The sequence below is a fragment of the Ambystoma mexicanum genome, chromosome 11 (genome assembly GCF_040938575.1).
Source record: "Ambystoma mexicanum isolate Mex_15411 chromosome 11, UKY_AmexF1_1, whole genome shotgun sequence".
Classification (NCBI taxonomy): Eukaryota; Metazoa; Chordata; class Amphibia; order Caudata; family Ambystomatidae; genus Ambystoma; species Ambystoma mexicanum.
In genome coordinates, this window is record NC_090934.1 from 1354748129 (window position 1) to 1354773561 (window position 25433).

At 43.2% G+C, this 25433-nt stretch overlaps 1 protein-coding gene across 10 annotated transcripts in view; it reads left to right on the forward strand.

The window, feature by feature from the left end:
• TCF12 (transcription factor 12) overlaps positions 1 to 25433 on the forward strand; it is a 1064187-nt gene that overhangs the window by 966807 nt on the left and 71947 nt on the right. For 7 of the 10 annotated variants that reach the window (XM_069624898.1, XM_069624900.1, XM_069624899.1 and 4 more), the window contains 3 exons: positions 11343 to 11448; positions 24132 to 24271; positions 24363 to 24507. In XM_069624898.1, the coding sequence (XP_069480999.1) occupies positions 11343 to 11448; positions 24132 to 24271; positions 24363 to 24507 (391 nt within the window). The remainder of the gene's footprint in view (positions 1 to 11342; positions 11449 to 24131; positions 24272 to 24362; positions 24508 to 25433) is intronic. The other 3 variants (XM_069624897.1, XM_069624903.1, XM_069624905.1) reach the window with 1 other exon arrangement.

Sequence of the window (25433 nt, forward strand, 5' to 3'; positions counted from 1 at the left end):
CAGTTAGAAAAAGCTGGTGTCTTTTGTAGAGCCGCGCGGCCTACTTTGCACGGGCAGTCCCTGCTTATGGTCATGTCGAAATAGTATATAGTGCTGAATGATGGTACCTAGTTATTGCGCATGCGTGGTTGCATCGTGTCACCGTTGTCGGCGTCTGTGAGGAGTGGCATATAGCGGCCTACTGGGGGCCTTCATAGGCTTGGATTTGGATGGAATCAATGCAAGAAATTTGCAAGAATATCTCCACCCATGACAGATACAGCTCGATATGCGTACGAGGTCGTAAGGGCATATGGCTGAAAGAAAGGGCACGGTTGGACACGGAGGACAGGTAGAGCAGAGGAGAGCACAGGAATACGCAGAGCCAGATAGATATGTTGGAATGCAGATAATACCTGTGGTTATTGCCCATATTCCGATCCATCGGATTGGCTACAGTGCACCTACTGGTGCCAATTGATTTTAAACCTGGCTGGATTTCAGTACATAGGCCATAAAATAAATGTTCTGTGAACCAAAGAAAGCTAATTCCACACTAATTAACCTGTGTGTTTGGCCGTCACTGGAGCCTCTACACCACTGCCTGGGAAGAACCTGTGTTGATCTAATCGAATGGCGATGCAAAGAAGATATGTGCTTCCTTGTCGAGAGTAGACAGGACTGGTAAAGCACCAGTAAAAACACCAACATATCCTGTCCATTGATTAGGTACAGAGTTGCTATGCTTCCTTTGAAGGGGTCGTGAGTTGCACAGGTTTTGTCCACACCTCGCTTCTTTATGGGAACTCTGCTGGTCTCCTCTCGCCACCTGACTGTGGACAGTCCGGCGGCACCGTGGGATATGGGCATTTCCATCTTTTGCTGGCAGGTTTGCTCCAAGTCTACACTATGTATGCCTTCCACCAGTGTTCAGTGGGCACCTGAGCAGATCAGAGACAGCGGCCTGTGGCGTTGCCCATGTGTGTCCTGGGCTTGAGTCTCCGCTGCATACAGCAGAGTGTAGGACCGCAGCTCTAAAAGACATCTCTCGCATTGTTACCTCACATGAGAATTGAGCAGTAGTGGTCACGTAGGTTGACCAGACGTTACGGTTTTTCCGGGACTCCCGGTTTTTGGAGCTCTGTCCCACTTTCTCAAAATTGTTTCCATTGGAAACTGCAGTGGTCCCGGTTTTTGGTAGTCTGTGCATTCCTGCCTGTCAGCTATAAAGACAATCTGACATAGAAGAAATGCTGTATTTTACACGTTAAGATAGTGTTAGTTTGTGATAAATTAATTATAATGTGTTTATTTGAACAGTAACACTTAAACCCCCTTCTCCACCAACCTCTACTGAAGTGTAGCTCCTTGACAGCCACTTTGAAGAGTTAGTCCTTTTATGTTAGTTGCCCTGTCCCGGTTTTTTTACTATTTAAATCTGGTCACCCTAAAGACACATCCATGTGGTATGATATGATAGTTTATTTATATAGCGCCTATACACAATGTGGTTCAAAGCGCTTCAAGGCAAGGGAGGAAACAAGGGAAAATACAATTACATTCTCACAGGCCATGAACAGTAAGGATGTGAAATTAACTATCGTAATCGGTCTGACGACATTTCAGATAGTGCAAGAGCTAAGGCATAGATAAGGAAGGGAGACAGTGGGAAGGAAATGGAAACGGACAGGCGACTACCGTACTAGGCCTGACAACATTTCTGGTAAATAGTAAGGGGCGGGGGGAGGAGACAGACGAGGTGGCTGTCATAATAGGTCCAGGGACAATTCTGATAGAGTAAGTGCATAGAAGAAAGTATGGGGAGGAGATAGGAAAAGGGAGAAGGGAAATGAGGAGAGAACAGCAAGTTAGCAGTCAAGAGAGGAGAAGCAAGAGGGGAGAGTGAATACTATTGCAGAAGTCAGTAGTAACACATAATGTTGCAAGCCAGGATACAAGCTAACAGATGTGTGCGCAAACCTTTTTCATTTTTTTTAAGGATGATTTTGGGGATCTGTATTTTCTTTCAAGTGTTTGCCGATGAACAGGGCGTGGAGTGGGAGTGAGGTCATGGAGCCCATAGCTGTCAGTCGTCTGCAGGTGATCGGATGACACGAGGCGTCTGGCTTTCATTTGTGGCAAGCTCTGACTCTAACTGGAAGAGACCAGCTCTTGCCGTGGAGCGGGCGGGTTGGGCTGCTCTGTACATCTGCTCTTAATGAAGTCCCCTCGACCTCATCACTTGTGTTTTGCTGCAAGCACCCTTTGATCTGCAAAGCCTGGCATGGCACAAGTGTCCGGGCCCAACAGTGCAGCAACACTTGAACCATAGAGCACACCATGTTGGCAAGGCCCAGAAGCCGACACGAATGGCGCGCGCCACAGTTTTCTGAAAGCCTTCGATGGACTAGTTCATTTTGTATGTGAATGTCTTGAATGACAAGGTTTGTGATAGCCAGACAGTGCTTTTAAAAGTTATTCTGCTGGCTTGTGTGCCTTTTTTTATTTTTTTATTTTTTAGGGAATGTGGCCATGCGTCTTGAGCGCGAGATAGTTGCTCTGTTTGAATTTAGACAGGTCGTGTTTGACACACCTCGCTGATAAATCGGTATGCTGCTCCGTTCAGGAATAATAGAAAATAGAAAGTGGGCCTTTGCCATGGGCTTCTCACATTAATGTTTGCACCGCCTTCGCGCTGCATGCAACACAGCTGTGTTTCCTATGCCTGCGCCGTGACGGTGATGGATGGGCCGTCACATGCCGCCGTGCTTTGCGTGACAGGCCGCGTGTATGCTATTAAACCATGAGCAGGTGTGTGCTTCGAATGTTAATGCTTCAAAGCATGTACGTGTGAAGACTCGGCTAGCGAGAACTCCGTTCAGTGGCCTGATTTTTGCACAGGCCACGTTAATGAGCACTCTTGTTGACTCATGTATGGCACAGAGCTATGATATGATTGGTTATTTATAAGGCGCTTAATACCCAGAGGTTTCGAAGTGCAGACCCGGGGATCGAACCTTTGTTGCTCTGTGTCATGCTTTCAAGGCGAGCATGTTGCGCCTGAGCTATCCTCCCGAGACAGAGCAGTCTTAATCAACTTTGACTTGACATCACTGGCGAGCTCAGTGAAACGTGTTTGATCATTTGCTTTTAGTCCCACTTGTACTTCTCAGTTTTTGCATTGTTGCCTACCAGCTTTACATGTGCGTTCTGCATTTGCGCAAAGCGACTGTTTCACTGAGGCAAATCTGTACTTCAGTGGGATTCAAAAACTGCGTGTTTACCAAATTCCAGTCTTAAAATCTTCTTTCATGGTTGAGTTTTAAGATCACGCAGCAAAATTTGGTCTGAGGTGCTAGTTTTTGGTAACGGGGCAAATTCAGGCTTGTCCTTCCAGTACCACAGACCTGACATACCGTAGGAGGATCACTTTCAAAGTCAGTGGTGCAATCTCACTGGGGCTAGTTTCACGACTTCTTTTCAGTTAAAATATGTTCTGATAAATATTCTTTTTGTCTACGATTGCGTTTTTGTCAGCAATTGGCGCCCATAGTCAACAAGCCGCCCCGAGTTGTCCTCCTTTGTGTGCTGCAGTTCTAAATACACCGATGTCAAAGATCCCGTATTCAAATAATCTTAGAATAGCAACTTACAAGTGAACTGCAGGAGAATACATCCAATTCCTCAACCTCACATATCTGAATATGGGAAAGGACGGGCATTGTCTTAAATGAAGCCACCAGGTTGGGGTTCAACTCGAAGCGGGCTATGATAACGCAGACTCTGGAATCCAGCTTAATGCAGCATGAGCAGGAATCTCAGACTTACTTGGACCAAATGCGGTCTTTCCTACATGACTGCACCCAGTAAATGTTGTCCTGCTTGGTGGCGCCATCAAATTTTGGACTATTCCATGGCGATTTATAGAGCTCACACAACACCCTTCCTAGTCAACTTATCTATGTGTACCTTGTGCAATCAGGAGAAGAAAACACGCTGGGCCTTAACGTGCAGAATTGATCAATTGAAAAGGGAACATTTTCCTTTCTAAATATGATCCACAATGTATCTATCAGAATTAAATCTGTACCATGGAACATGTGCAACATTTTGGTCAGAATGCAAGAAAATGTAATCTGAAAATCTATGATGGAAACATCTGTTGAATACTAATATACGTGCATGTGTTCTGTCCACTGGCCTTTCCCCATTGTGCACAATTTCTTCAAGAGAAATAATTTCAATACATATTGCATGTCTTTCTTGTAAGCATTGTTAGACTTAATGCAAATGGATACAAATTATGTATGCTTTTCTACTGATGGCACTTGAAACAATTGGGCACCACGGGAAGCTGCTCACTCAATATGTTATGGTAAAGGCTTTTTTATACTGTGCACTATCGCCACCTGCGTGGTCCCTTGGAGCTCTGGCATATCTGTAAAGCAAGAGGGTAAGGGGAGGGGTTAAGTTAGGACAGATTGGGAGAAAAGGGCAAGAGCGCTGTGATGTGCTGTTGGCAGCTCCAGTTCGATTTACACTGTTCGCTGAGCGTAGGTGTGAATTTTTGGTCAGTAGCCCCCATGTGCTGTTGTGTGGTTTGTTTCGTTGTGGTGTAATGAAGTGCGTGCAATTTGTTCTGTAGAGTTATGGTTGTGTTTAGCTCATAGTTTGAGAGGTGTATGCAGACAAATTGTTTTTTTTAGTGGGGTTAGTGGCGATATCGTACCCCCTCAGTTCTGGTTGCCCGCGGCACATATCCATTGTCATGGTGTGCTACAATTACCACTATTTTCTGTGCACACGTGTGGGTCGTTACCAGGGCTATTTAGTGGTGGTACCCTCTCCACCCCCTCATTCAGACAAATTGATGTCTCCATCACTTTACCCCCTGGCACATCCCAGTGTGCAGCAACAATTGTCCCCACGCCTCTCCACCGCTAGGGGAGGGCACCTATGCCCTTGAGCTCCCTGTGCCCCGTGGTACATCTGTTCTGAGTGTGTGCTGCCTCTCTCTACTCTAATTCTAATGCCCTCTATCCGTGGTTCAATTAGGCCAGTCCCATCTCACCTGTCCTTTTGGTAGGACCCTCTATGGGAACAGGTACACCTGGGATTCCCTTCCATTTAGACAGCTCTCTACTCTACTTCTCTGCATTTGTGGTCCGGCCTAGCCCGTGCCTTTTCAGTTGTGTTCTCATTCTATGGGGCGTGTGTTTCTGATTCGTTTTTGTCCTGTTCTGAGTTGGAGCCAGGTTTTTAGAACTTTTCTGAATTTTAGATGGTCTGAAACGGTTTGAGACACCACCCTCAACACGGGGAGTTCCTTCTCTCCCCACTCAAGGTTTGACGCAACAAACTGTTTAACAGATTTTATTCAGCCCTACTTCAGACACACATCATGCCCCTTGAATCCCTCCCTGCTGACCCCCACCCTCCCCCCGCTAACAATGGCCTAAGAACCAGGTCAGTTTACAGGAAATATATTTATTTAAATTAAAAGTAATAGAAATTCATAAGAACATAAGAAAATGTCAAACAACTTTTATCCATGGCAGAAACAAACTTCTCAACATAAATCACAAAAATGAGTTAAAGAACACAAATCACAATTCTTTACTTTCTACATATTTCACTTCAAGAAATAATTAAATTGATCAATAACCAAAACAATTAAAATGTAGTGCTGTGCAATTTTGATTTTCCGGCAGGCTTAAATGGCTAGCAGTAGGATTTCAAGATTGGTACAAATACATATGGCATTTATGATTTCCCCCACAGTTTTGTTTTAAAATAAAGTGTGATTTGGCCATTTGCTTTTCAGAACCCCCCGCCCCCCCTACTTTGGCCTGTGTTGGGAAAGTTGGACAGAAAAATGTGAATGATTTGAGGATTTTAGACCCCCCCCCCCCCCACCCAACTTAAAAACCTGGGCAGGGAAATCTGGATAAAAAGATTGGACTGATTTAAGAACAAAGACACCCCTCTTCCTTACTGAAGTCTGGGTCAACAGGTCAAAAAGGATTACCCAATTAAATTGTAGGCTATAGTTTTCAGTGCACACTGGAAAGTGGGCTTTGTTCATTTCGAATTTTAACAAAAATCACCCTGTAGTGTTTCACCAACTGGGGAATTAGTTAAATAGGCTAAGAATCTACACAGTTTTTCCCCCCGCCCCACCCACTATAAAGGGAAAGGACCCCACCCCTTTTTGGTTTCCCAGGGCTCATTTCTGCTTACATAGAAAGACTGTTTAAATTTCAGGACAGACAGCCGCACGTCAGGACCCTATGGAAAGATGGGACAGGGGCCTGGTGCCTCCTGCTTTCCACCATAGGACCCAGTAGCGTTTAGGCCTTCCTAGCAGTAGACCGCTCCACCTAGATGCACTCCCTGCAATCGCCTCTGGTGTTTCCTTGAAGCCAAAAACACATCTTAGTTCCCTGAGTCGCAGGTGGGTGAATTTTATAACTCCAAACTCACCTGGAAATTACGTTTTAAAAAAATGATACATAAATGAAGAAAATCCACCTTATGGTTGCTGAGAAAAGGGCCTAAATGATGATGGTCCTTTTAAAGTAATAGTAAATCTTCATGTGGGACCAATGGCAATTCTTTTGACTTTTCAAATGTCACTGGTATTTTGTATGCGAAACATAATATACATTACTTTTTGTCAACATGCATTGTCTTTTTCCCTGACCTTTTTTCCTGTTACAGTGGTACAATTTTGACTTTTAAACTGCAAATACACATGCCGAGCCGTTTTTTGTGACAGTGTTTAAAAATCTTGTTTTTCATGTGAAAGGGACCTTTGATTTTTCTTCTTCCTTTGTAAATTAGAATGCTGCTTTTCCTTGGTAGTGAAAGGTAGGCCTTTTGCACATTGCTCTTCAATTTTACTTAAAAAAAAAACTGATGCAAAGCCATTTTTGTGTCAGTATTGAAAAATCCTGCTTTTCACGTGGAAAGTACCTTAGGTTTGGGGCCTTTGAATGCACCAAACGTCATGGTTCGTATTTCTCTGGGGAGGGAGTTCCAAAATTTAACGGGTAGGCAAGAGAAAGCTGAGTCACCAATTTGTTTCCTAGTGTAAGGTTTAGGTTCTAGGTGGATGTCGTGCTGGATCTGAGTGTTCTAGTCGGCTGATAACTGGTGATTTTCTTTTGTATGACATGGATTGCTCTGCTATGCACCTTGTTTTGAAGGTAACTTGTTTTTTGACTGGCAGCCAATGTAGCACCTTTAGCGGCGGGGTGATGTGGTCCCTTTTTGAGATTTCGGGGAGAAGTCTGGCAGCTGCGTTCTGTATGCGTTGCAGTTTCTTCAGTAAATAATCCAACATTCCAAGGTATATAGGCTGCTGGTGTAGTCTATCATGGACATGATGAAGGAAATGGTTAGTGCTTTGTGTGTGAAGGAGAGGAATGGTAGAATCTTTTTGATCATGTGCAGGCAGTGCTCCAGATAAGATTATGAAGTGAGTTTTACTCCCTTTTTTTTAAAGTTGGGAGGCAAATGATTTTTTAGGGAGTAAAACTTTGTCCAGCTCTCAATGGGAGTTTTTGTTAATAAGCGTTGAGAAATGTTTTAACTCCAACGTTTTTGTAATAATTATTTCTTTGCGCCTAGTTATTCCTGCACATTAAAAGATACTTTTACTTCTGTTGATCAGGCAGTTCTAATAGTTTATTCCTGTGGTAGTATGTGCGCTACTGGTTCAAACATATCCATGGAGTTGCATGAGTGAAAATGGGGGCAAAGGTTCTGTGTCGTTTCCTATTTTTTGGTGGCAGTCTTATTCTCCATTGTTTTTGTGGGAATATTAGCCTATTTTTAGAGAGTTCATTTGTCCGATACACCCCTTAGTTGTAGGGCTGTGTAGGTAGAGGAAGCATTTCTTCATTATCGCATTAACTTGCAGTTTTACGGTTGGCTTGTTTTCCATTAGGATTCCAAGGTGTATAGGTCATAAACAGAAACATTTCAATTTTTGAAAATACAAAAGCAAAACAAGACGCACCATCTTTATTCGGGCCATAGTGTTGTTTTTATCCTAATACTCCTGTGGCTTGGCCCAGGAAATGCAATGCCACCACTTAGGGTCACTTATGAGGACCAATGGCATCCATATCTACATCCGGCTTACAAGTGATAAAGATGCTCAGATAAGAGGCATACGATGTTGGGTTTGTCTTGTACAAATATGAGTCTGCTGTGCCTGAATGATGCCAAACTGATGCTGGGTGGCACAAATAAAAGGATTAATTCTTTAGTCACTCATTCTTTTTGTCAGCCTCAGCCTGAACACAATGCAAGGAATCTAGGTGTAATCTTAGACCTCCTCTCATGAAACAAACATTGGCCAAGGGAACCAGTTTCAGATTATCGGTTCCTCATTAGACTGCGCCATTTCAACTAATGGGTTCAACCGAAGAGCATGCGATCTTTGGCCATGGCACATTTGGATTTTCTAATCTATGCTGGCCTCTACTATCATGTGTTTGCCAGGCTACTCTCAACGCAAACTTGGTTATGCTGCTGTCTAACTTGAGGGGCTTGGATCCCATCAAAGCCACCTCAACATCAGACCACTGGTTGCTAGAAAGATTCAGAGTTGACTTCTGCGAGCAATGCAACCGTTTTTGATTGCATGTTTTCTGGCCTCTCCATTTAGACGCTTGCCCCTCAATGGGCACTGAACAGAAATCTCTGCTTGGGGTGGAGCTGGGTGGGCACCCATCTCTCAATGCTAGCTGCACTCTACCTGATCCATGACCTATACGCAACACGCCTCCATGACTAGCACTCCTCAGCCTGTTATTGTTTACAACACTATCCACTCCACTGCTCCTGGCTTCGTGCAAATCTCCAGCTTTCTGACCCCACCTCATGGGCCACCAGATGAGGAGTGTGGACAATCAAGATGGCTACACCAGCCTTACAAAAGCAAGTACAATATAGTACTGCATCAGCACATTGACTGATCCGAGGGTGCAATTGAGTGACCTTACAAAATGTTATTGCTCTACAAAACCACCTGAAATAACTCAAATACAGTAAAGGCATCACTCAAAAATGGCTTGCTGTTCATTTTGTTTCTTCTTGCACACTGCTCCTTCACTGGAGCCTTTAGGCTCCTAATGAATCAGGGAGGTGCTAGTCACACTAACCACCCAACATGTGGACCCTGAACTAGCATGCTGTCCCTAGTACTATACCCCAATCATGTAACAGCTGCCCTGCTCTGTTTGAGGCATCTAGGTGCCCAGATTTTACTCAATTTGCTTTGGAGATGTCTCCCCTTTTATCTTTTTAAAGATTCCCAGGCATTGAAATTAAGATGGGATACGCAGGTGCTAAAAGCAGCTCCTGTGTATCCAGCATTAACCAGTGACCAAGAGCTACCACTGGGGAACGAGGAGCTTGTGCATAGTGTTCTGCAAATATATCTTCCACATAGATGGAAATATATTGTGTTGTCCATTATGTATGGCTCCTTATGCTTTAAATGCCCTATGGATGTGTCCTGATGTCTATTTAGCATTTATATAGCGCTCTATATATCAATGGTATGACCTCAAAGCGCTTGTGGGTTGAACGCCCTCGGGGACCACAGTCCAAGTCAGTCGAGAGAGTAGTGTTGTAGGGTGCTTGGGTGCACTCAATATGTGAGCAGCTGATGTGGTTGCTGCATCCTAACTTTAGGTTTATTGATGTGGTTGCTTGGTGGTAGCTGCATCCTAACTTTAGGTGTATTGGTAATGAGAGATCAGTTGGATGTGTGCAGTCTGATTAGCAGATTATCCCAAATGCACAGAGTTAAATTCACATAGGTGTTTGTCATCAAATGGGCGTGAAGACCAAAAGTAGCTCCTAGTAGCCGTTGCAAAGCTAGACAGGCTTGTCTAGGCCACAAGCAGGAGCTAAATGGGTCCCAGCTCAGTTTCCAAGCAATGCTCCAACAGTCCATGGATGCACCCCAAGGCACAGCAGCGGAAGATAACAGCATCTATTTTGACTTTTTCTAAAAGAGCGGGGAAAACCCTTGGGGAATGCATCTTCTAGTGTTTAGCAGCAGTTGTAATTCTTCTGGGCAGCTGAACGAGGTTCTTTCAGACCCAGCCCATGTCCAGAGTTTAGTGGATGGACGCCTGTAGAGATGCCTACCATGGTGGGGGTCGCCTGATGGCAGTAACCCAGAGTACCTTGGGAAGGGGGGGTCTAATGTGGCAGAGTTTCTACGTTTTGTAGTAGAGCACATTTTCCAAACATCGGAGTACGGATGGGGATGGACTATACCATATACTTCACGACTAAGTTCTTGGTAAACTCTTTGGCAGACCTGAGACTAAATTGCAAGATCTGGGAGTAAATGCCCCCTGCTATTTGCCTTTGCTTGCATCTTGGAGCTCGAGTGCCTTAAACTGATATTGCTGGATTATTTCCTATCATGTTCTCCCCGATATTCCTTCAGACTGGGTGTGGCTGCAACCTAACCTTTCCTAGCTAAATGGTGACGTTTGTTCACACCCACCCATGCACTATTCACCGGGGCAAGGAGGCTGGGAAGCGCCCACAATTGTTGTTCCCTTCTGACAGAAGGAATCGAGCAGCTGCTGTACGAATTAGTGTTTATTTCCCTCCCTGCTGTGCATTCCCCTGCCGTCCACCGTGACCTCTCGGGTCACTGGGAGGTTACAAGGCCGACCTGGGTCACTTTTAACTCGTGTGGCAAAGTTCAGCATTTTATTAGCGTCTCTTTTGTGTCGCCCTCGGCCACCGTTTTTGACCCATTGTTGTCCACACAAATGGAATCTGTGGTTTTAAAAAAAAAAGTGGATACAGAGAGGGTTGCAGGCGCCATATTGCATGTGCTTTAAAGCCATGCTCTGATCCCATTGCCTGATGACCCACAGCCCCATCTAGTCACTAAATAGTTGCCATGGTTGTCGCCGCCATTTGTATGTACATTTCATGATGTTTCGCTTGACCATGTGGAAAATGAGACCTTCCTAGGATATCCGATCCAGTTTCGCAAAATGACTGTTATGGTTGTATTCTGCGGTAACGAATATATAGAGTGAACTTAATGCGGACATGAGGTTATTAAACCGCACGCTTTTGTGCACATTTACAATAAAGGTGGCGATGTTTCATGGTTGAAAAACCAGCGTGTAGTCCCTTCTCCTTGGACGAAAATGACTTTTCACGTTCACCAGAGTCTGAGATGAAACCATCATGGGATCTTCACTGACATATTTATAACCTGGTTTAATATTTTGCATCAATAAGCAAGTATTGTATGTTTTTATTTGTGTAGCTTGTGCATGTAATTTAATGTTTTTAAAAATTGTTTTTAGGTATATGCACCGTCTCCGAATTCAGATGACTTCAACCGAGAGTCTCCAAACTATTCCCCTCCGAAGCCGCCGAGCAGTATGTTTGCAAGTACGTTTTTTATGCAAGGTAAGCACCTTTGCACCAGTCCACCTGCTGTAGCAAAATGTGTTGCATGGTTTTGGGAAAACCAGTTTCCTCGAACTGCCTGTGCTGTAAAGTTAGGGGGGTGTTTTGTGTTTGCCGTGAGGATGATGGAATTCCTTGTCAAATGTACTTGAAGCGTTTTTAGTTAAAATTTCCCCTCGCCAAAACATAGTGTCCAAAAATCACGTTAGTCTCATCAAAAAACCGATGTAAAGTCTTTCAGGCTTGCTAAAGTGCAAAGAGCAGGCTGGGAATAATGCTACAACGGCCACTGCAGCATAAGAAGCAGCATTTCTTTAGGGAAGAATCGACCACCCCCCACCCCTCCTCTAGGTGTTTACTGAACTGGGTCAATAGAAACCATTCCTGCATTAGAGCAATGTAGCCTTTTATTCCATACTCGTTGGGCCTTCCTGAAATATACAACGCTGCTTCATTTGAAGGTATAGTAGCAGTTCGATTCGCTGCAGGTTCAGTGGAAGACATAGTATCGGTTCTCTGCTGATTCATTTGAAGGTTAGCGGTTCTATGCAGGTTCAGTTGAAGGCATACTAGCAGTACTCTGAAGGTTCAGTTGAAGGCATAGTAGCGTTGCTCTGCAGGTTATTTGAAGGCATAGTAGCAGTGCTCTGCAGGTTCAGTTGAAGGCATAGTAGCGGTACTCTGCAGGATCAGTTGAAGGCTGAAGGCATAGTAGCGGTGCTCTGCAGGTTCAGTTGAAGGCATAGTAGCGGTACTCTGCAGGATCAGTTGAAGGCATAGTAAGAGGTGATTTGGAAGGTTTTCTTCTACCTTTTTGGATACAGGTATCGGGGTGCAAAGTTTGCACTCGTCATTAACCATTGGCTAGTGATATTTGCCTCTTGGCGAGTAAGAAATGGTGGGCTGTGCATGTATAGACTTGAGGTGGCGAGAAAATGTATGGCTAGCTTGCTCCCTGTTGGTATAATTTTAACTTGTACATGACGGTAATGGTGGCTTGCATGATTTCTAAAGCCTTTTGTAATATTGTACAGAGATTCATTTTTTTGTTGTTGGTGTTAGGCCAAAATACTTTTAAAAGAACGATTTAGAAAGACCGCGCTGTGACCGCACAGAGGGGTCCTTCTAAATCGAACTGTCAGCCCCTGCGACACACATGCCAGGAACCTGAAGCGCCATTGTGGGGGCTGTTGCGTGCGTGTGTGTGGTGCGTGTGTGGTGCGTTTTGATGCAGGGGATTCTTGGGTGGGTAGGCTGTGAGCAGGGGCTCGGGCGAGTGAAAAGTTCAGTATAGGTTTACTGCGTGCAAAAATTGTCATTGGCTGTGCGCTTCTTTTAGTATTGACCTTTCGATATCATCTAATCGAACAAATGTGGAATTCCTGTCCACGCATTTTCAACATTCCATAGAGAAAAACAAGTGCCACAAGCAAATTCATATTCTACTATAATCATTAAAATCAAACGGCTTGTAGGCCACCGCATGTTTTCTAACATTTTGGGAATTGTTGGTGGTTAGAATTTTTATTTTTCAGGATCGTAAAGGAATGTTTACTTCAACACTTAAACGTGATCGTCAAAACATGCCTGAAACGTTCACGGGTTCAATCCTTGACGCACCCAGATGACCTAAGCAATAACTTTGGATCTTGCTTCCTGAACCCAGCAAACCTTGCATGAAAAAATCCATTTGCTCTGGAATGAGCAGAGCAAGCAAAAATACACATTTGTTCTTAATTCAGACTGTTTTGATTAAGGGACTTAATAGTTGACGGGGCTTACAGGACACGTTAGTCCTTATAATTGGTTATTTATAACTCGCTCAATACCCAGCACAGACCCAGGGATCAGGCCTGTGTTGCTCTGCGTCATCTTGCTTCCAAGACCAGCATGTTGCCCTTGAGCTATCCTCCCGAGAGTTCTGCGCCAACATGTACACACATCCCACTGTGCAAAGATCAAAAAGTCCATACTTGCAAGCTACTTCTAACTTTGAAGTTTCAGGAGCATTCTTTAAAATTAAAAAAGGTGAACAGATGCAGATATTCCATCATCCTCTATCGTGTGACAATCAAACTTTTTTTCTAGTGTGCTCAACTGCACAAACCTTTTTCCACATTGCATGTCGGAGAAACATTGCTCACACAATCATTGTCTTCCAAGACCATCAACAGAGCTACGAGTTTACTCTATAGTAACAATCCTGCAACAACCTGACCCAATCACCAGACATCTATGTTTATAGGTTATGGCCCCTAGACCAAAACTGAAACGTGTAATATTTTTCAATAACAAACTCATTGTCCAGTCCCTGAGGCCTCCCTGCTCCGTCAAGTTTATCCTGGACAGAGCACAAGTCCACCATTAACCCAATGTCTCCTCACCTGATCTGGATATTTCTGGAAGGCTTCTTACAAATGGCTACTAGGATTGCAATCGTCTTCACAACACGTGCCGTTCACATTCCATGATTCCATTCTCTGTCCGCACTCCTAGCCAGGTCACATCACGTGACCCTGCAGGAGTTCTTTGCACAAAGCTCTACACTGACTCCTCTACCGATTACGCAACACATGTTGTTAGGAAAGAGTTCTCTTTAATTCACCTTTCCTTCCATATTTATGGACCGCCAAACCTTTTGATTTAATTTTTGATCCTGACTTATACGTTTTGCAATGCAGTCTCTGCTCATCTGTTATCAGGAAACTGACATGTCCTGGGCAGTAAGTACTGGGAAACATTGTTTCCCTTAGTCTTGCAACTTTACTACTTTTAGTAACTTATCACTTGTGTTAACCTTTTATCCATGTACAATGCATCTTACAATGCAGTACAATGGGGTACACTTTTTTTTGCCCTAGACCAAGACTCAAATTAATTTCCATTGACCAGCACAAGCTGGTGGCAGAAGTGACTTTTTACCATTTTTTGGTGCTTTTTGTTTCAGCTTTACCGCGTTTATCACGTTTGGCTATTAACTGTGGCTAGTGTCCAAACATGGCCATATACCACATGGTTTTTCGCTTGCCCTTTGGCCATCTTGTTCTTTAGCAGTCTTCCTGGCCTGAGAGGCCAGGTAAATCCTTGTATGGACTTGCAGTGGTCGGGAAAGCATAAGCATTTGGCGAGTGACTGGAGGGCTCTATGTATGTTCTCTGGCAGGTGGTGGTCTGGGACTGTCTGGTCCCAATCCACAAACTTGTTTCAGTGGGTCTGTTATGTGTGAGTGGTCCCGAGTGGACCACTGCTGGGGGGGGTGGGGGTGGGTGTGTGTGGGTGTGGGTGTGGGTGTGGGTGTGGGTGTGGGTGTGTGTGTGTGTGTGTGTGTGTGTGGGGCTAGTCCTGCTATTGGCTAGTGGGAGTTTCGGCTCTTGCCTGGATTTTAGGATGAGGATGACCCCTGCACCCATTCTTCAGAGATCCTGAAGGAGCCAAGACTCCTGTCTAGCTGGAGACCTGTGAAGAGACCAGAGACCTGCCTGAAGGAGGCCTGGCAACCAACGTCTGCTGCTGTCCTGGTGGATCCCTATCTTGCTTGTGACCTTCAGCAGTCCTGCAAGGGAGCTGTGACACTTGGAGTGGAGGGAACATCCATTCCTGATGTCTGCTCGGTAAACTGCAAAAAAAGAGCCTTCTGAATTGTCCCGGGACCATCCTGTGGTTGACCAGCTCTGAGTTTGGGCCACCGTGCTGCTGACTTTGCCGTTCCGAGCTGTGGCCTGGAAATTGGGGGGGGGGGGGGGATACTCAGCTTGTCCTACAAGACTTACCTCCGCGAAATGTCAGAGTCCTAACTTCAAGGGGACCCGAGATAGGAGAGAAAGTCTGATCACGACAACTGATGCCCTTTGCAACTGATGTGCTTAGGTGACCACCATCCAAAACAGCTTACCTGCCTCGAATCCAGTCCTGAGAGGGGCTGGCCTACATCGCGTTTTTCTGCTTTCTTCATCCAAGAGTGCTTGCACCAGCGAAAGATGCCGACTGGATATCAGCTCGAACATGTGAATCAAGGATTGAGGCTGATGGCAGGAAAAGCCATCTTCCATTGACCTGCCAAGCCCTGGTAAGATTGAGTATCGGGGTAAGTTATAGTGGTTCTTACCTGCCCCGAAACTACCTTTAAGAGTTTTCCTAACTTTTACTGTACTTTGCTTTTAGCATAGCTTGCTGGCGCAACCATTCTGTAATTTGGGGACACTACTATTATTTGGAATACATTGTCCTTTAATCCTTGGAACCGTTCACTGGACCCCAGAGACCCTATCTTCATTTTTTCCTGCATCACGAACTGTCTGAACTTTTGGGCATAAGGCCCCAGACAATTTAGGGAAGGACTTTTGAAGATGGGTTAATTCTCCATAGACCTGTACTACATAAAGTAATCTGCACTTTCTTTTACAGGGGTTTGATTTGTGTTATGCCCTACTTCAATGACTGGATATATGTAATCTATTATTAATATTGTGATACTTCTACATGTTCGTAGTCATTTTTCACGGTGGTTGTTGGCCATAAATACATATATTTATACATACTAAGTATAATTTGTGATTCCCACTGTGTACACATTGTGGACCCTTTACAAGTTCACCATCTTTTGAGACTTCGCCTAGACCCTTGTCACTGCTTTACCTTGAACTGATTTGGCTACATCTCCCAGAGCTGTCCCTGTCATAATATATCCACCAGGCCAGAGTATTGAAAATCAGTCTTAATGCGTGTACAGAATGAAAATGCACAATCAAAGAGCAACACAATATATGCCAAATAATCTCTCCAGATGATTCATTTCATGTGTATTAGTTGAAAAGTTAAGGTTAACAACATTATATGAACATTGTGCGTAGGTTACTAGTGGGAATAGTCATTTGCCCAAGTTTTAAAGGAGTGATTAAAATAATTCTGCTCCTGCATGCGGTACTGACAAAGGACATCTTATCAAGGCAGCAGACATCTTGGGGAGGAGTTTACTTGGATAACTGTGCAATCAAAGCCTTTTGTGAATCGCCATTCACCTGAACTCCTATTTCTCTAATGTTCAACATGGGGATTGTACTGCCTATATCGTGAATGCAAAAAATAAAAGCCTGCACCCCTCAAATGGAGTCCTCAATATAAAGGGAACAAAACCACAAGTACAGCGAACATCCAAAATGTACATCGAACATCCAAAATGTACATCGAACATCCAAAATGTACATCGAACATCCAAAATGTACATCGACTGCTTTGGTGTTACCGCAATGAACATGACCGAGTTAAGTACTTGTTCATACTTCCTGGCAGTGCGATTTGTGAATCGAATATTTTTTCAAAAAATCCAATTTCGTTTCTCCTCTGTTTGGAACTCTGGCAGCGATATTAATATATAAAGCCTCTTGGAATTAACATATTTGATATTAAAAAAAATGTTTCTTGAATATTTAAATGACTGGAAAAATAATGCCATGTCAAAGAACATGTACACACTTAGTTATTAACGAGGATGTTTGTGGTTATTATTGTTCTCATTTATAGGCTACATAAATCCTGAAAAACCTTAATTTGTATATAGTAATTGTAGGGTCTGCATGGTACCAATATGCAATATTACCCATCAGTGGCGTAAATGTAGTTCTGCAATCTTATACTTGGAAAGAACCACACCCAACTAACAAGATGTCTTATCCAGATTGTCCTTACCGAGAGGCTAAATGTTCCTGATAAATATTTAATCCTTCTGGTTACGGCATAATATGGCAATAACTGCTGGGTCATTACCCCCTAAGGTAATGCCCCCGGGGCCTGAAGTAACGGTGGTCCTGGGGGCATTACCATAACGCGATAATGGCTCGCCAGCGAGGCGGTTATTGCCATTAGTATTCCGGGGTCTGCATTCTCGGGATACTAGTTTTCCTGAGTTTGCAGCCCCGGAATACTAATGTGCTGATGAAAATTTATCAAGCTGCATTTCTTTTGCCGTTTGAAAAGGTGTTGCCACAGTACGCATTAGTCCTAGGAACACTAGAATGTGTGTACTGCTTCATTAGTAACGGAGCACCAAGGCACCATTTTGGGCAGACTTGCTACGTACTAATGAATGGGAGGAAACTGGCCACCTTGGAAAAGGGAGAAGGGACAATGTGTGGTCACTTCTCCCTTTCCATGGTCGCCAGAAAAGTGTACCTGGCGCGCGATGCACGTAAGTGTGTCCACGGGATTACACTGTGGTATGGCTCTGAAACGAACCAATCCACGTTAAGTGTATCCCGTGGAATGTCGCCGCCAGATACTAATGCCAATTCGTGCTTTTTTGATTCATAGTACATGTTCTGTCCAAAAGAAGTGGGACTACCAAATTTCTCTTCCAGCTTGATGCCAGATGTTCTTGGTGCTACTTGGGTAATTTTTCAGGGTTGCAAATGATGCTTCTTGCACACATTACACAATACATTTACCAATGTTAGCCAATTAATTATTGTGTTGATGAAAGATTTGTTTTGTTCTGAATGTAGGAGCAGGTATTAAATTGACCACTTTTATGAAAACCTCTTTGTTTAAATCGTTACAATTGATCTTGAATAGCTTTCGTCAGTGCCCCCATTTTCCGTACCCACAATTGATTGCTGAATAACGTACCTCATGACACCTAAATATATAAAAGCATGATCCTTAACTTGAATACCATGGAATATCCCAGCATTCCTGGGTCTGACCTGAGAAGGGTGGTTATGGGGTTAGCGGTAGATTCCACAACAGGTAGCTAGATGTTTGGGCAGATGGGAGAGGGCAATCTTCTACACCTATGCATATTCTGTTGTGCAGGTCCACATGCCTCTTCAGAAATGTTCCCGTACATGGGTACAAAACAAAGCTGTAGTTGTTTTTATAGCGGATGGGGAGAACAAACAAAAAAGCTGCAGCAATAGTTTATGCCAGGGCAAGGTAAAGCAATAGGGTATATCATTGTGGTGGTTAGTCACATTGATCTTTATGCATAAGGGCATTGTCTTTTATTTTACTTCCACATCTTTTAAATGTTGTGTTAATTATATATATTAGGCAGTGTTTCAGGGCCAAATGAGGCTTTTGTCTAGTGGGAATTTCGCAATCTACTGTAGTTTTTGAGAGCTATGCACACCAATGAAAGTAAATAGCAGGGTTCGAAATTGTGGAGGGTTGTGAGCTATTTAGCTACTGCTTGTAGCCTAGAGGCTCCCAGTTAATAGATAACAGATACGTTTCGCTCCTCGTTGCCAATGATGCTGGACAGACCCACCTATGTGTATTTATTTGTGTGTTTGGGATAACCAATAAATAAACATTTGGACACATCTATACAACATTTAAAGGGTAAGGTTTCTTAAATAAAGTGTGCTTCTTATAAGGAAGTTAGATTTGCCTAATGCTATTTACTAGCTCCTGGTTTCCCAATGGTAGCTTCTGGTTACAGTTTAATGCTGGATACCAAGGAGCTACTTTTATCTCCTGGAAAACCGAAAGAAAAGGTCTTGTTGCACTCAGTCAAATTTAAGAGTCTGTAATTTAATTTCACGGTAATGTATTCTTTAGCTTGATACCCCACTACCTATAACATTACATCCTGATAACTAACCCTTGAGTCCCTGTGCCAACATTAACACACTGGAGCACTTGCCAATGTTTTGCCTGCTTTTGCGCTTGATCTAGGCATTCGAATTTCATACATGGTACATTTGAGATTATTCAAATTTATTTCATTTATAAAGCCGCACAAACTACCCGCAGGCATCTAGAATAACTAGATAATAAATTAATTGTATATACAAAATCCACCGATATTCAATTGTTCTTTCTGTTGATGCTTATTATAATCACTTGCATCGAATTCCACAACTTCCGTGATCATTTCTGTTTGCTTGATATTTCGATATGATACATATCCAAGTTCAATACTCCATATCCTAAATGCTCCCTCTTGCTAGCACAGGTTTCTGTTTCCTGATCTATACATGTGTGTTCAACTTCCAATAGCTCAATCCAATCGTATCCACCTGTATTTCTTCACACTCTATTCTCTGGTACATGTGTGGTCTTGCAGATTCAATTTAAAGTTGTTTATATCCAAAATGGGGCCGCGCTCTGCAAAGTGGATCCACCTTTGGGAGCTAGTGCTACTCACTTGCACAAAAGCGATTGCCAATGTCCCAAAAGGCCCACTCTACTCGAGACTAAAGCAATACTTGCTTTCCTACAGTGTTCCTCCCAACACTACTTGTAAAGCTGCAACGTGAGAGTTCAGTAACACATTTAGAAAACACTACTGTATCGATACAAAGATGGGCAGTTTCACAGGTCTGGCGAGTAGTGCTGCCTGTCTGCGTTCTGCTATGACATCCACACTCCCACTTCTGCAAATAAAACAATGCTGGCTAATCTATGCATTTCATGCAGTTGTAAACAAATTCACAAGCTCAGAAGACTGGTATTACCCAATAATAGTGAGGACTGGGTTGGGGTGCTGGATGAGCGACAATTGGCTCAAATTGAATGGGGAGAAGTCTGGCGTTATGGTTGTGGGTTCTAGTGCTGTCACGTCTCCCTGGACTTTCTTTTTGGCCCACTTCTTTTGGCTCTTTTCCTGTTGCTGTCCTTGTGATCAAGAATTTAGATGTGAAGCGGTTTGCTTTCCTGACTTCCCAGATCGGCTCACTTTGCCAGGCTGGTTATTTTCAATTGAAGGTACTCAAAGGTTCGCAGTTTATTCCTTTTCATTTGCGAGCTGCAGTGGTCGCCGCTCTGGTCCTTAGTCAGATCGATTATTGTAATTCTCTCCATCTGGCCCAGTCTCACTACCTACTAGGCCTCCTTCAAATTCTTCAAAATTCAGCCGCCCGCTTGCCACCGGTGTTTCCTATCGGGAGCATATCTCTCCAGTTTTCAATGCTTTGCATTAACTGCCAGTGGCAAAAATCTTTGTCTGGTGAAAAGGGCTTTTTATACAGCTGACCATGCGTATTTGCAGTCAATGTTTCTACCTTACATTCCTGCCTGTGTACTACGTTCTAAAGATCGCTTCCTTCTTGCTGTTCCTAAGTTTTGCCGTGCTAGATTTGGTGGCTGCTCATTTTCTGTTAAGGCTGCCATGTTGTGGAATGCTCTACCTATTGCTCTGCGCTCTGTGGCTGCCCATTTGCAATTCAGAAAGGCTCTGAAGACTTTACTTTTATGACCCATCTTTCTTTTTCTTAATGGTCCTTTTTCAGTCTTAGCACCAGGTTGCCTTTGTGTCAGTTGCGCCGTACCTTGGTATGAAAAATCATAACATAAAATAGTCGTTCTAGTGCTTGTATCTGTTACGAGTCTTGTGCGCTTTCCTAAATTCTCCATAATAAATGATGCAACCATACCACAAAACCCATTACATTCCTACAAACACACCCTGCACTGTGTCAAAGTCCAGTTCAGAAAACCAACAAGAAAACCAACCATCTGAGGGTGTGTTCACTGAGTGCCATGGTGTGTGGGTACTTGCACATGTAAACCTGTGATACTCCTGAACTACCACTGGGTGGTAGACTATGCTTTGCACTGTTTTTCTAAACTGATACAAGCACCAGAAAGATTACTGGTAAGCAACATCTTTATATATTATAAGGTGATAGTCGTCGCCCTATGAACCACTGACTTTTGAAAACATTCTGTTGCTAAACATTTTTATTGGCTGGGTGTTTCTGGATGAAATGTTCTAAACCAATTGTATGGCCCCCTTCTGTCCACCACGCCCAACGTTTAAAAGTTTAGAGTTGGAAAATATTTTTGAACAAACACATATTTACCCTAGACGAAAAGGTGTATCCTTAAGACACGTGTGCGATGAACATTGGACACATTTGCACCAAATAAGAAACAGGTTGGTCTTAAAGCAGTGCAAATATGCCTTTCAGTGGTTTGGTGTAAATCTATCCAGTAGTTTAAAATGTGGCATTAAGGGGGCGGTGGGGTGGAGGGGGTGCCCAGGCCAAAAAAGCTTTTATAGATCTCACAGTACATTGAAGCAACTGAAGCTTTTCATAACTGAAAGCTGCCATTGTTTTTTTGTTTTTTTTTATGCAAGTAGTTTTTTGGCAGACATTTCAGTTAATCCACATGCAAAGAAAAGGAGGGTTTCAAAAAAATGTCAGTGTACTGAAAGAACAACTTTGGGTCCTTTTTATTAACATTTTGGTTACAAACAACGCTGTTGGATCACCTGCTTGCAATTTTAAACATGACAAAAACTAGGATTAAAAGTGAGGAGTAAAACCAGGCAACATAGCCATTACTCTTCAATTCTACTTTTTTGTTTAAAACAAAGTAAATGCTACCTGCAAATTATCCTTTGAAAACGGTATTGACTATGGATTCCTGTGAAATGTGCATGCTTTAATCAAGTGCTAAGAGTATTCCTGAGCAATCCATTGATTTAACACCTACATGCAAATCTCATGCCTGCATAAAACCCTGTGGTCTTTGAAGTCTGAGCAGGAAAGCTTGGTGGACATGTTAATTCCATCATGTGCTCCGCAACCAAATGGCACTAAAAATGCTCTGTAGGCAAGTTGTAAATGGTTAACGCCTTGATTTGATCATGCTTCTATTCCTGATTTGTCCTCATGTGAAAGTGACCACTTGGGGAATGGGGAAAACTCCCATGGCGCATAGCTTGGAAACCTGCTGATATCTGTGATGTGAAAAAGAAGGAACTTTAGTACTTCGTGTGGTGTGAGCCAAAAATAATCATTGTAGTTAATTTGAAAACAACTTTACTTGAAGTGACGTCAAGGTGATGGTGTAATGGGTCCCCTTCACGAGGAGGACCAGGAGAAACCGAGAGGTGTCTCATAAAACCACCAGTGACAAAGGAGGCACTGCTTAATAATTCCCTTACTAAGGGCCATTTTGCCTAAGTAGGGCACCTGCAATGTTTGAAAGATGCCAATGTGGACATGTTAGAAGAATGCAAAACGTGGTCACTTTGCATCCTTTTGAACCACAGCCTTCCCTCCTAAAGCCACCCATGTGAACTAGGGTGGTTAATGGTGGTAATGAGAAAAAGAGTTTCAGTATCACTTTGATTGTCCACCAGAAAGAGAGCAAGAAAATATATATGCACTATGGATAGTTAGATGGTAACCACTTCTGCATTATAATGTACGGGTTGCCAATGCCATGTCCTTGATGGCCAGGTAATCGGGCACAATGAAACCAATCTGCACTGTCTGTACAGAGCTGCAGGGCAATTTACAAGATGGGACACTGTGATAGTACTGGAGGGCCACCACTCTACAAATGAAGCAAATCTAAATGCCTTGGTCACAAAAGAAATTGGTGTACGCCAGGTGGTAAAAATGCTAAGGATATTTGGCCCTTTTTAGGAAAAGGGCCTTTAACCTGAGATCTTCTGCCTTAATGGGCAACCCCCATGGAGGACTTGCTCTTGTGCACACCGAAGCCAGAGTGCTAGTTGCTTGTTAAAAGAAATAAACTAAAAAAATTGACAATGGAGTTTACTCTTGAAAAAGTTAAAATAAAGAGCACAAGACCTATACAATTCTAAGAAAAGATCCAAATGTGTCACCATCTGGAAGATTAAATGGATACAAACCACAGAAAGCCTATTACAGGACAACTAATGTCTGATTATATTCCCCATGCTAAGAGCAGCCAAACGGAGATGGCTGAAGTAAACCTCAATCGGTTTCCAACTAAAATGCTGAAATATCAGACGCATGCATGACCACTGGCATCTGTATAAGCTGAAGTATGCTGTCGTAGGAGTTTTGGGAGTGTTTTTTTAGAAAGTTAACTTATTGTGTGGTGATGCTCTCATATCACAAAATATGGAGAATATTTAAAAGATCATGCAATTGAGAGCACGTCAGTGTATTTTTTCTTAGCGCTCAATAAGCCTGTCAAAAGCCAAAGCACTCCATGTCTCCTGGAGAGATGCAAGATACTTTTTCAGCAACTAGTCAATGTTATTGATGCGAGAGGCACATTCATGAAGCATTAGTGGAGCGTTACAATGCATTTTCATTTAAAACATTTATGTAATCATCGGTGGCACCTTGCAGAATAGCGTTATAGGACATCTAAAAATATAAATCGGCCACCAAAGTGAACCAACCCCCACATTTTCTCTGGGACCCTTTTTTTTTAAAATGAATTTTTGCCACACTGCGGCAACATTTACAAAAGTTACAAAAATAGATTGACGACAGGAAGCCTGGCATTGTTCAGCAGAGGCTGCGCATCTGGAAGTAAACCTTGTGTTTGTATAATAAATGTCCAATGCAGCTTAACATGTTTCTTCTCTTCCCAGAGAGATGGACCTAGGGAGAGATGTTAAATGCAGTTATATAGTCATTGTGGTGGAGTGATAAAATGTAAACCTAATACTTTTTTCAAACCTAATGCAGCCTCCACTGAGCAATGTCAGGCTTCCAATGATCTATCACCTAGCAAGACCTAGTAACCTTTACAAAGGTTCATTGTGAGGGTCTTAACTTAACTGTGGGGTTCCAATGCGGCTGTTTGTGCTTCCCATGATTACTTCATTTTTTTATATAAAATATATTGCTCAATACTATCTGTTAAAGCGACCAGCAACATTGTATCAGGCATAACATTGGAAGCTCTACATGTATTACTCTGCTTACATTTTCCTTTTGCCCTGTCAGATGGCACCCACAACTCCTCTGACCTTTGGAACTCGTCGAATGGTATGAGCCAGCCTGGATATGGTGGGATGATTGGCAGCTCCTCTTCTCACATGCCACAGTCCAGCAGCTACGGCAGTCTACACACGCATGAGCGCTTGGTAAGTTGTGGCCCAGATTTTGGATTTTTGCCTTCACATGATGTTTTCTGCATTCATAAAGAATGGACTGTCTGTTTTTGATTATTTTTAGAATTATCCTCCTCATTCAGTGTCGCCAACGGAGGTAAACGCCAGTCTTCCTCCAATGTCAAGCTTTCATCGGGGGAGCTCGAGTAGTTCACCCTACGTCGCTTCTTCACACACTCCTCCCATCGGCGGAACTGACAATCTATTAGGTGAGATCACTAAAGCCATTTCCACTCCAGCCAACTTGAACCAGTGCCTTCTCTGTGTGTACATCCCCTTAACAGCTGGCAGTAAAGGCAGAGACCCCAAGTCTCCCATGGTCACACAGTCCTGGGTTTCCATTTAGATTTTGCAGCTTATTTCTCCCCCATTTTGAAATTTAGGGAAACTACACATCTCAGAATACCTTGCAAAAACTGGACTGGATGGCCTTTTCATTCATGGCCCTGGGGAAACCTGGGAGCTCTGTAATAACAGGAACGTTACTTCAAGGAAAGAACTCCAAGAACAGGTGACTGTTCAGTATAGAAAGACGAGTGCGTCTTTGTTGTAGCGGAGCGTGCACCTTTGAGTGCTTTGTGTGTGTGTAATATATAGGAGTGAGAACGATACAGGTGCATGGAGCATATTAGAAATGTGTTCTTTTGATTATTTGGGTGATTTGTAGTTTTTTTTTTATAAATGCAAGTTTGAGTGCTTTTGTTTGTACTGCCTAGATTTCCAGACACCAGTCCAAGCTTGTACGATTTAATGACTGAAATACATTTAATACTATTATTGGTCCTGTAGATTAAATCTGCTTTTTCTTTTACCGCGGCAACAGTCATAAGACTCCTGCTATCCTTATTCTCAGCAGCGTAGTTCTCACAATATAGAGTGTGGGGAAGAAATGGAACCTTCTCTCGAGTCGATTGCTTGGCATACCTCTTTCAGCCCTACATATAAGCAGATTATACATCCATTTCCTCCCTAAAAATAGACATATGTTCTTAACCCCCCCAAAAGGGTGTAAAAATGTCCCCAACAGACACACAGGAGCCTGTCTCGGTATCCACCTACACAGCCCCACTTATGTCCTGATCAGTGGTACCAGCCAAGAGCTGCCACCGAAGGAGCCTCCAATATTCAGAGTCCT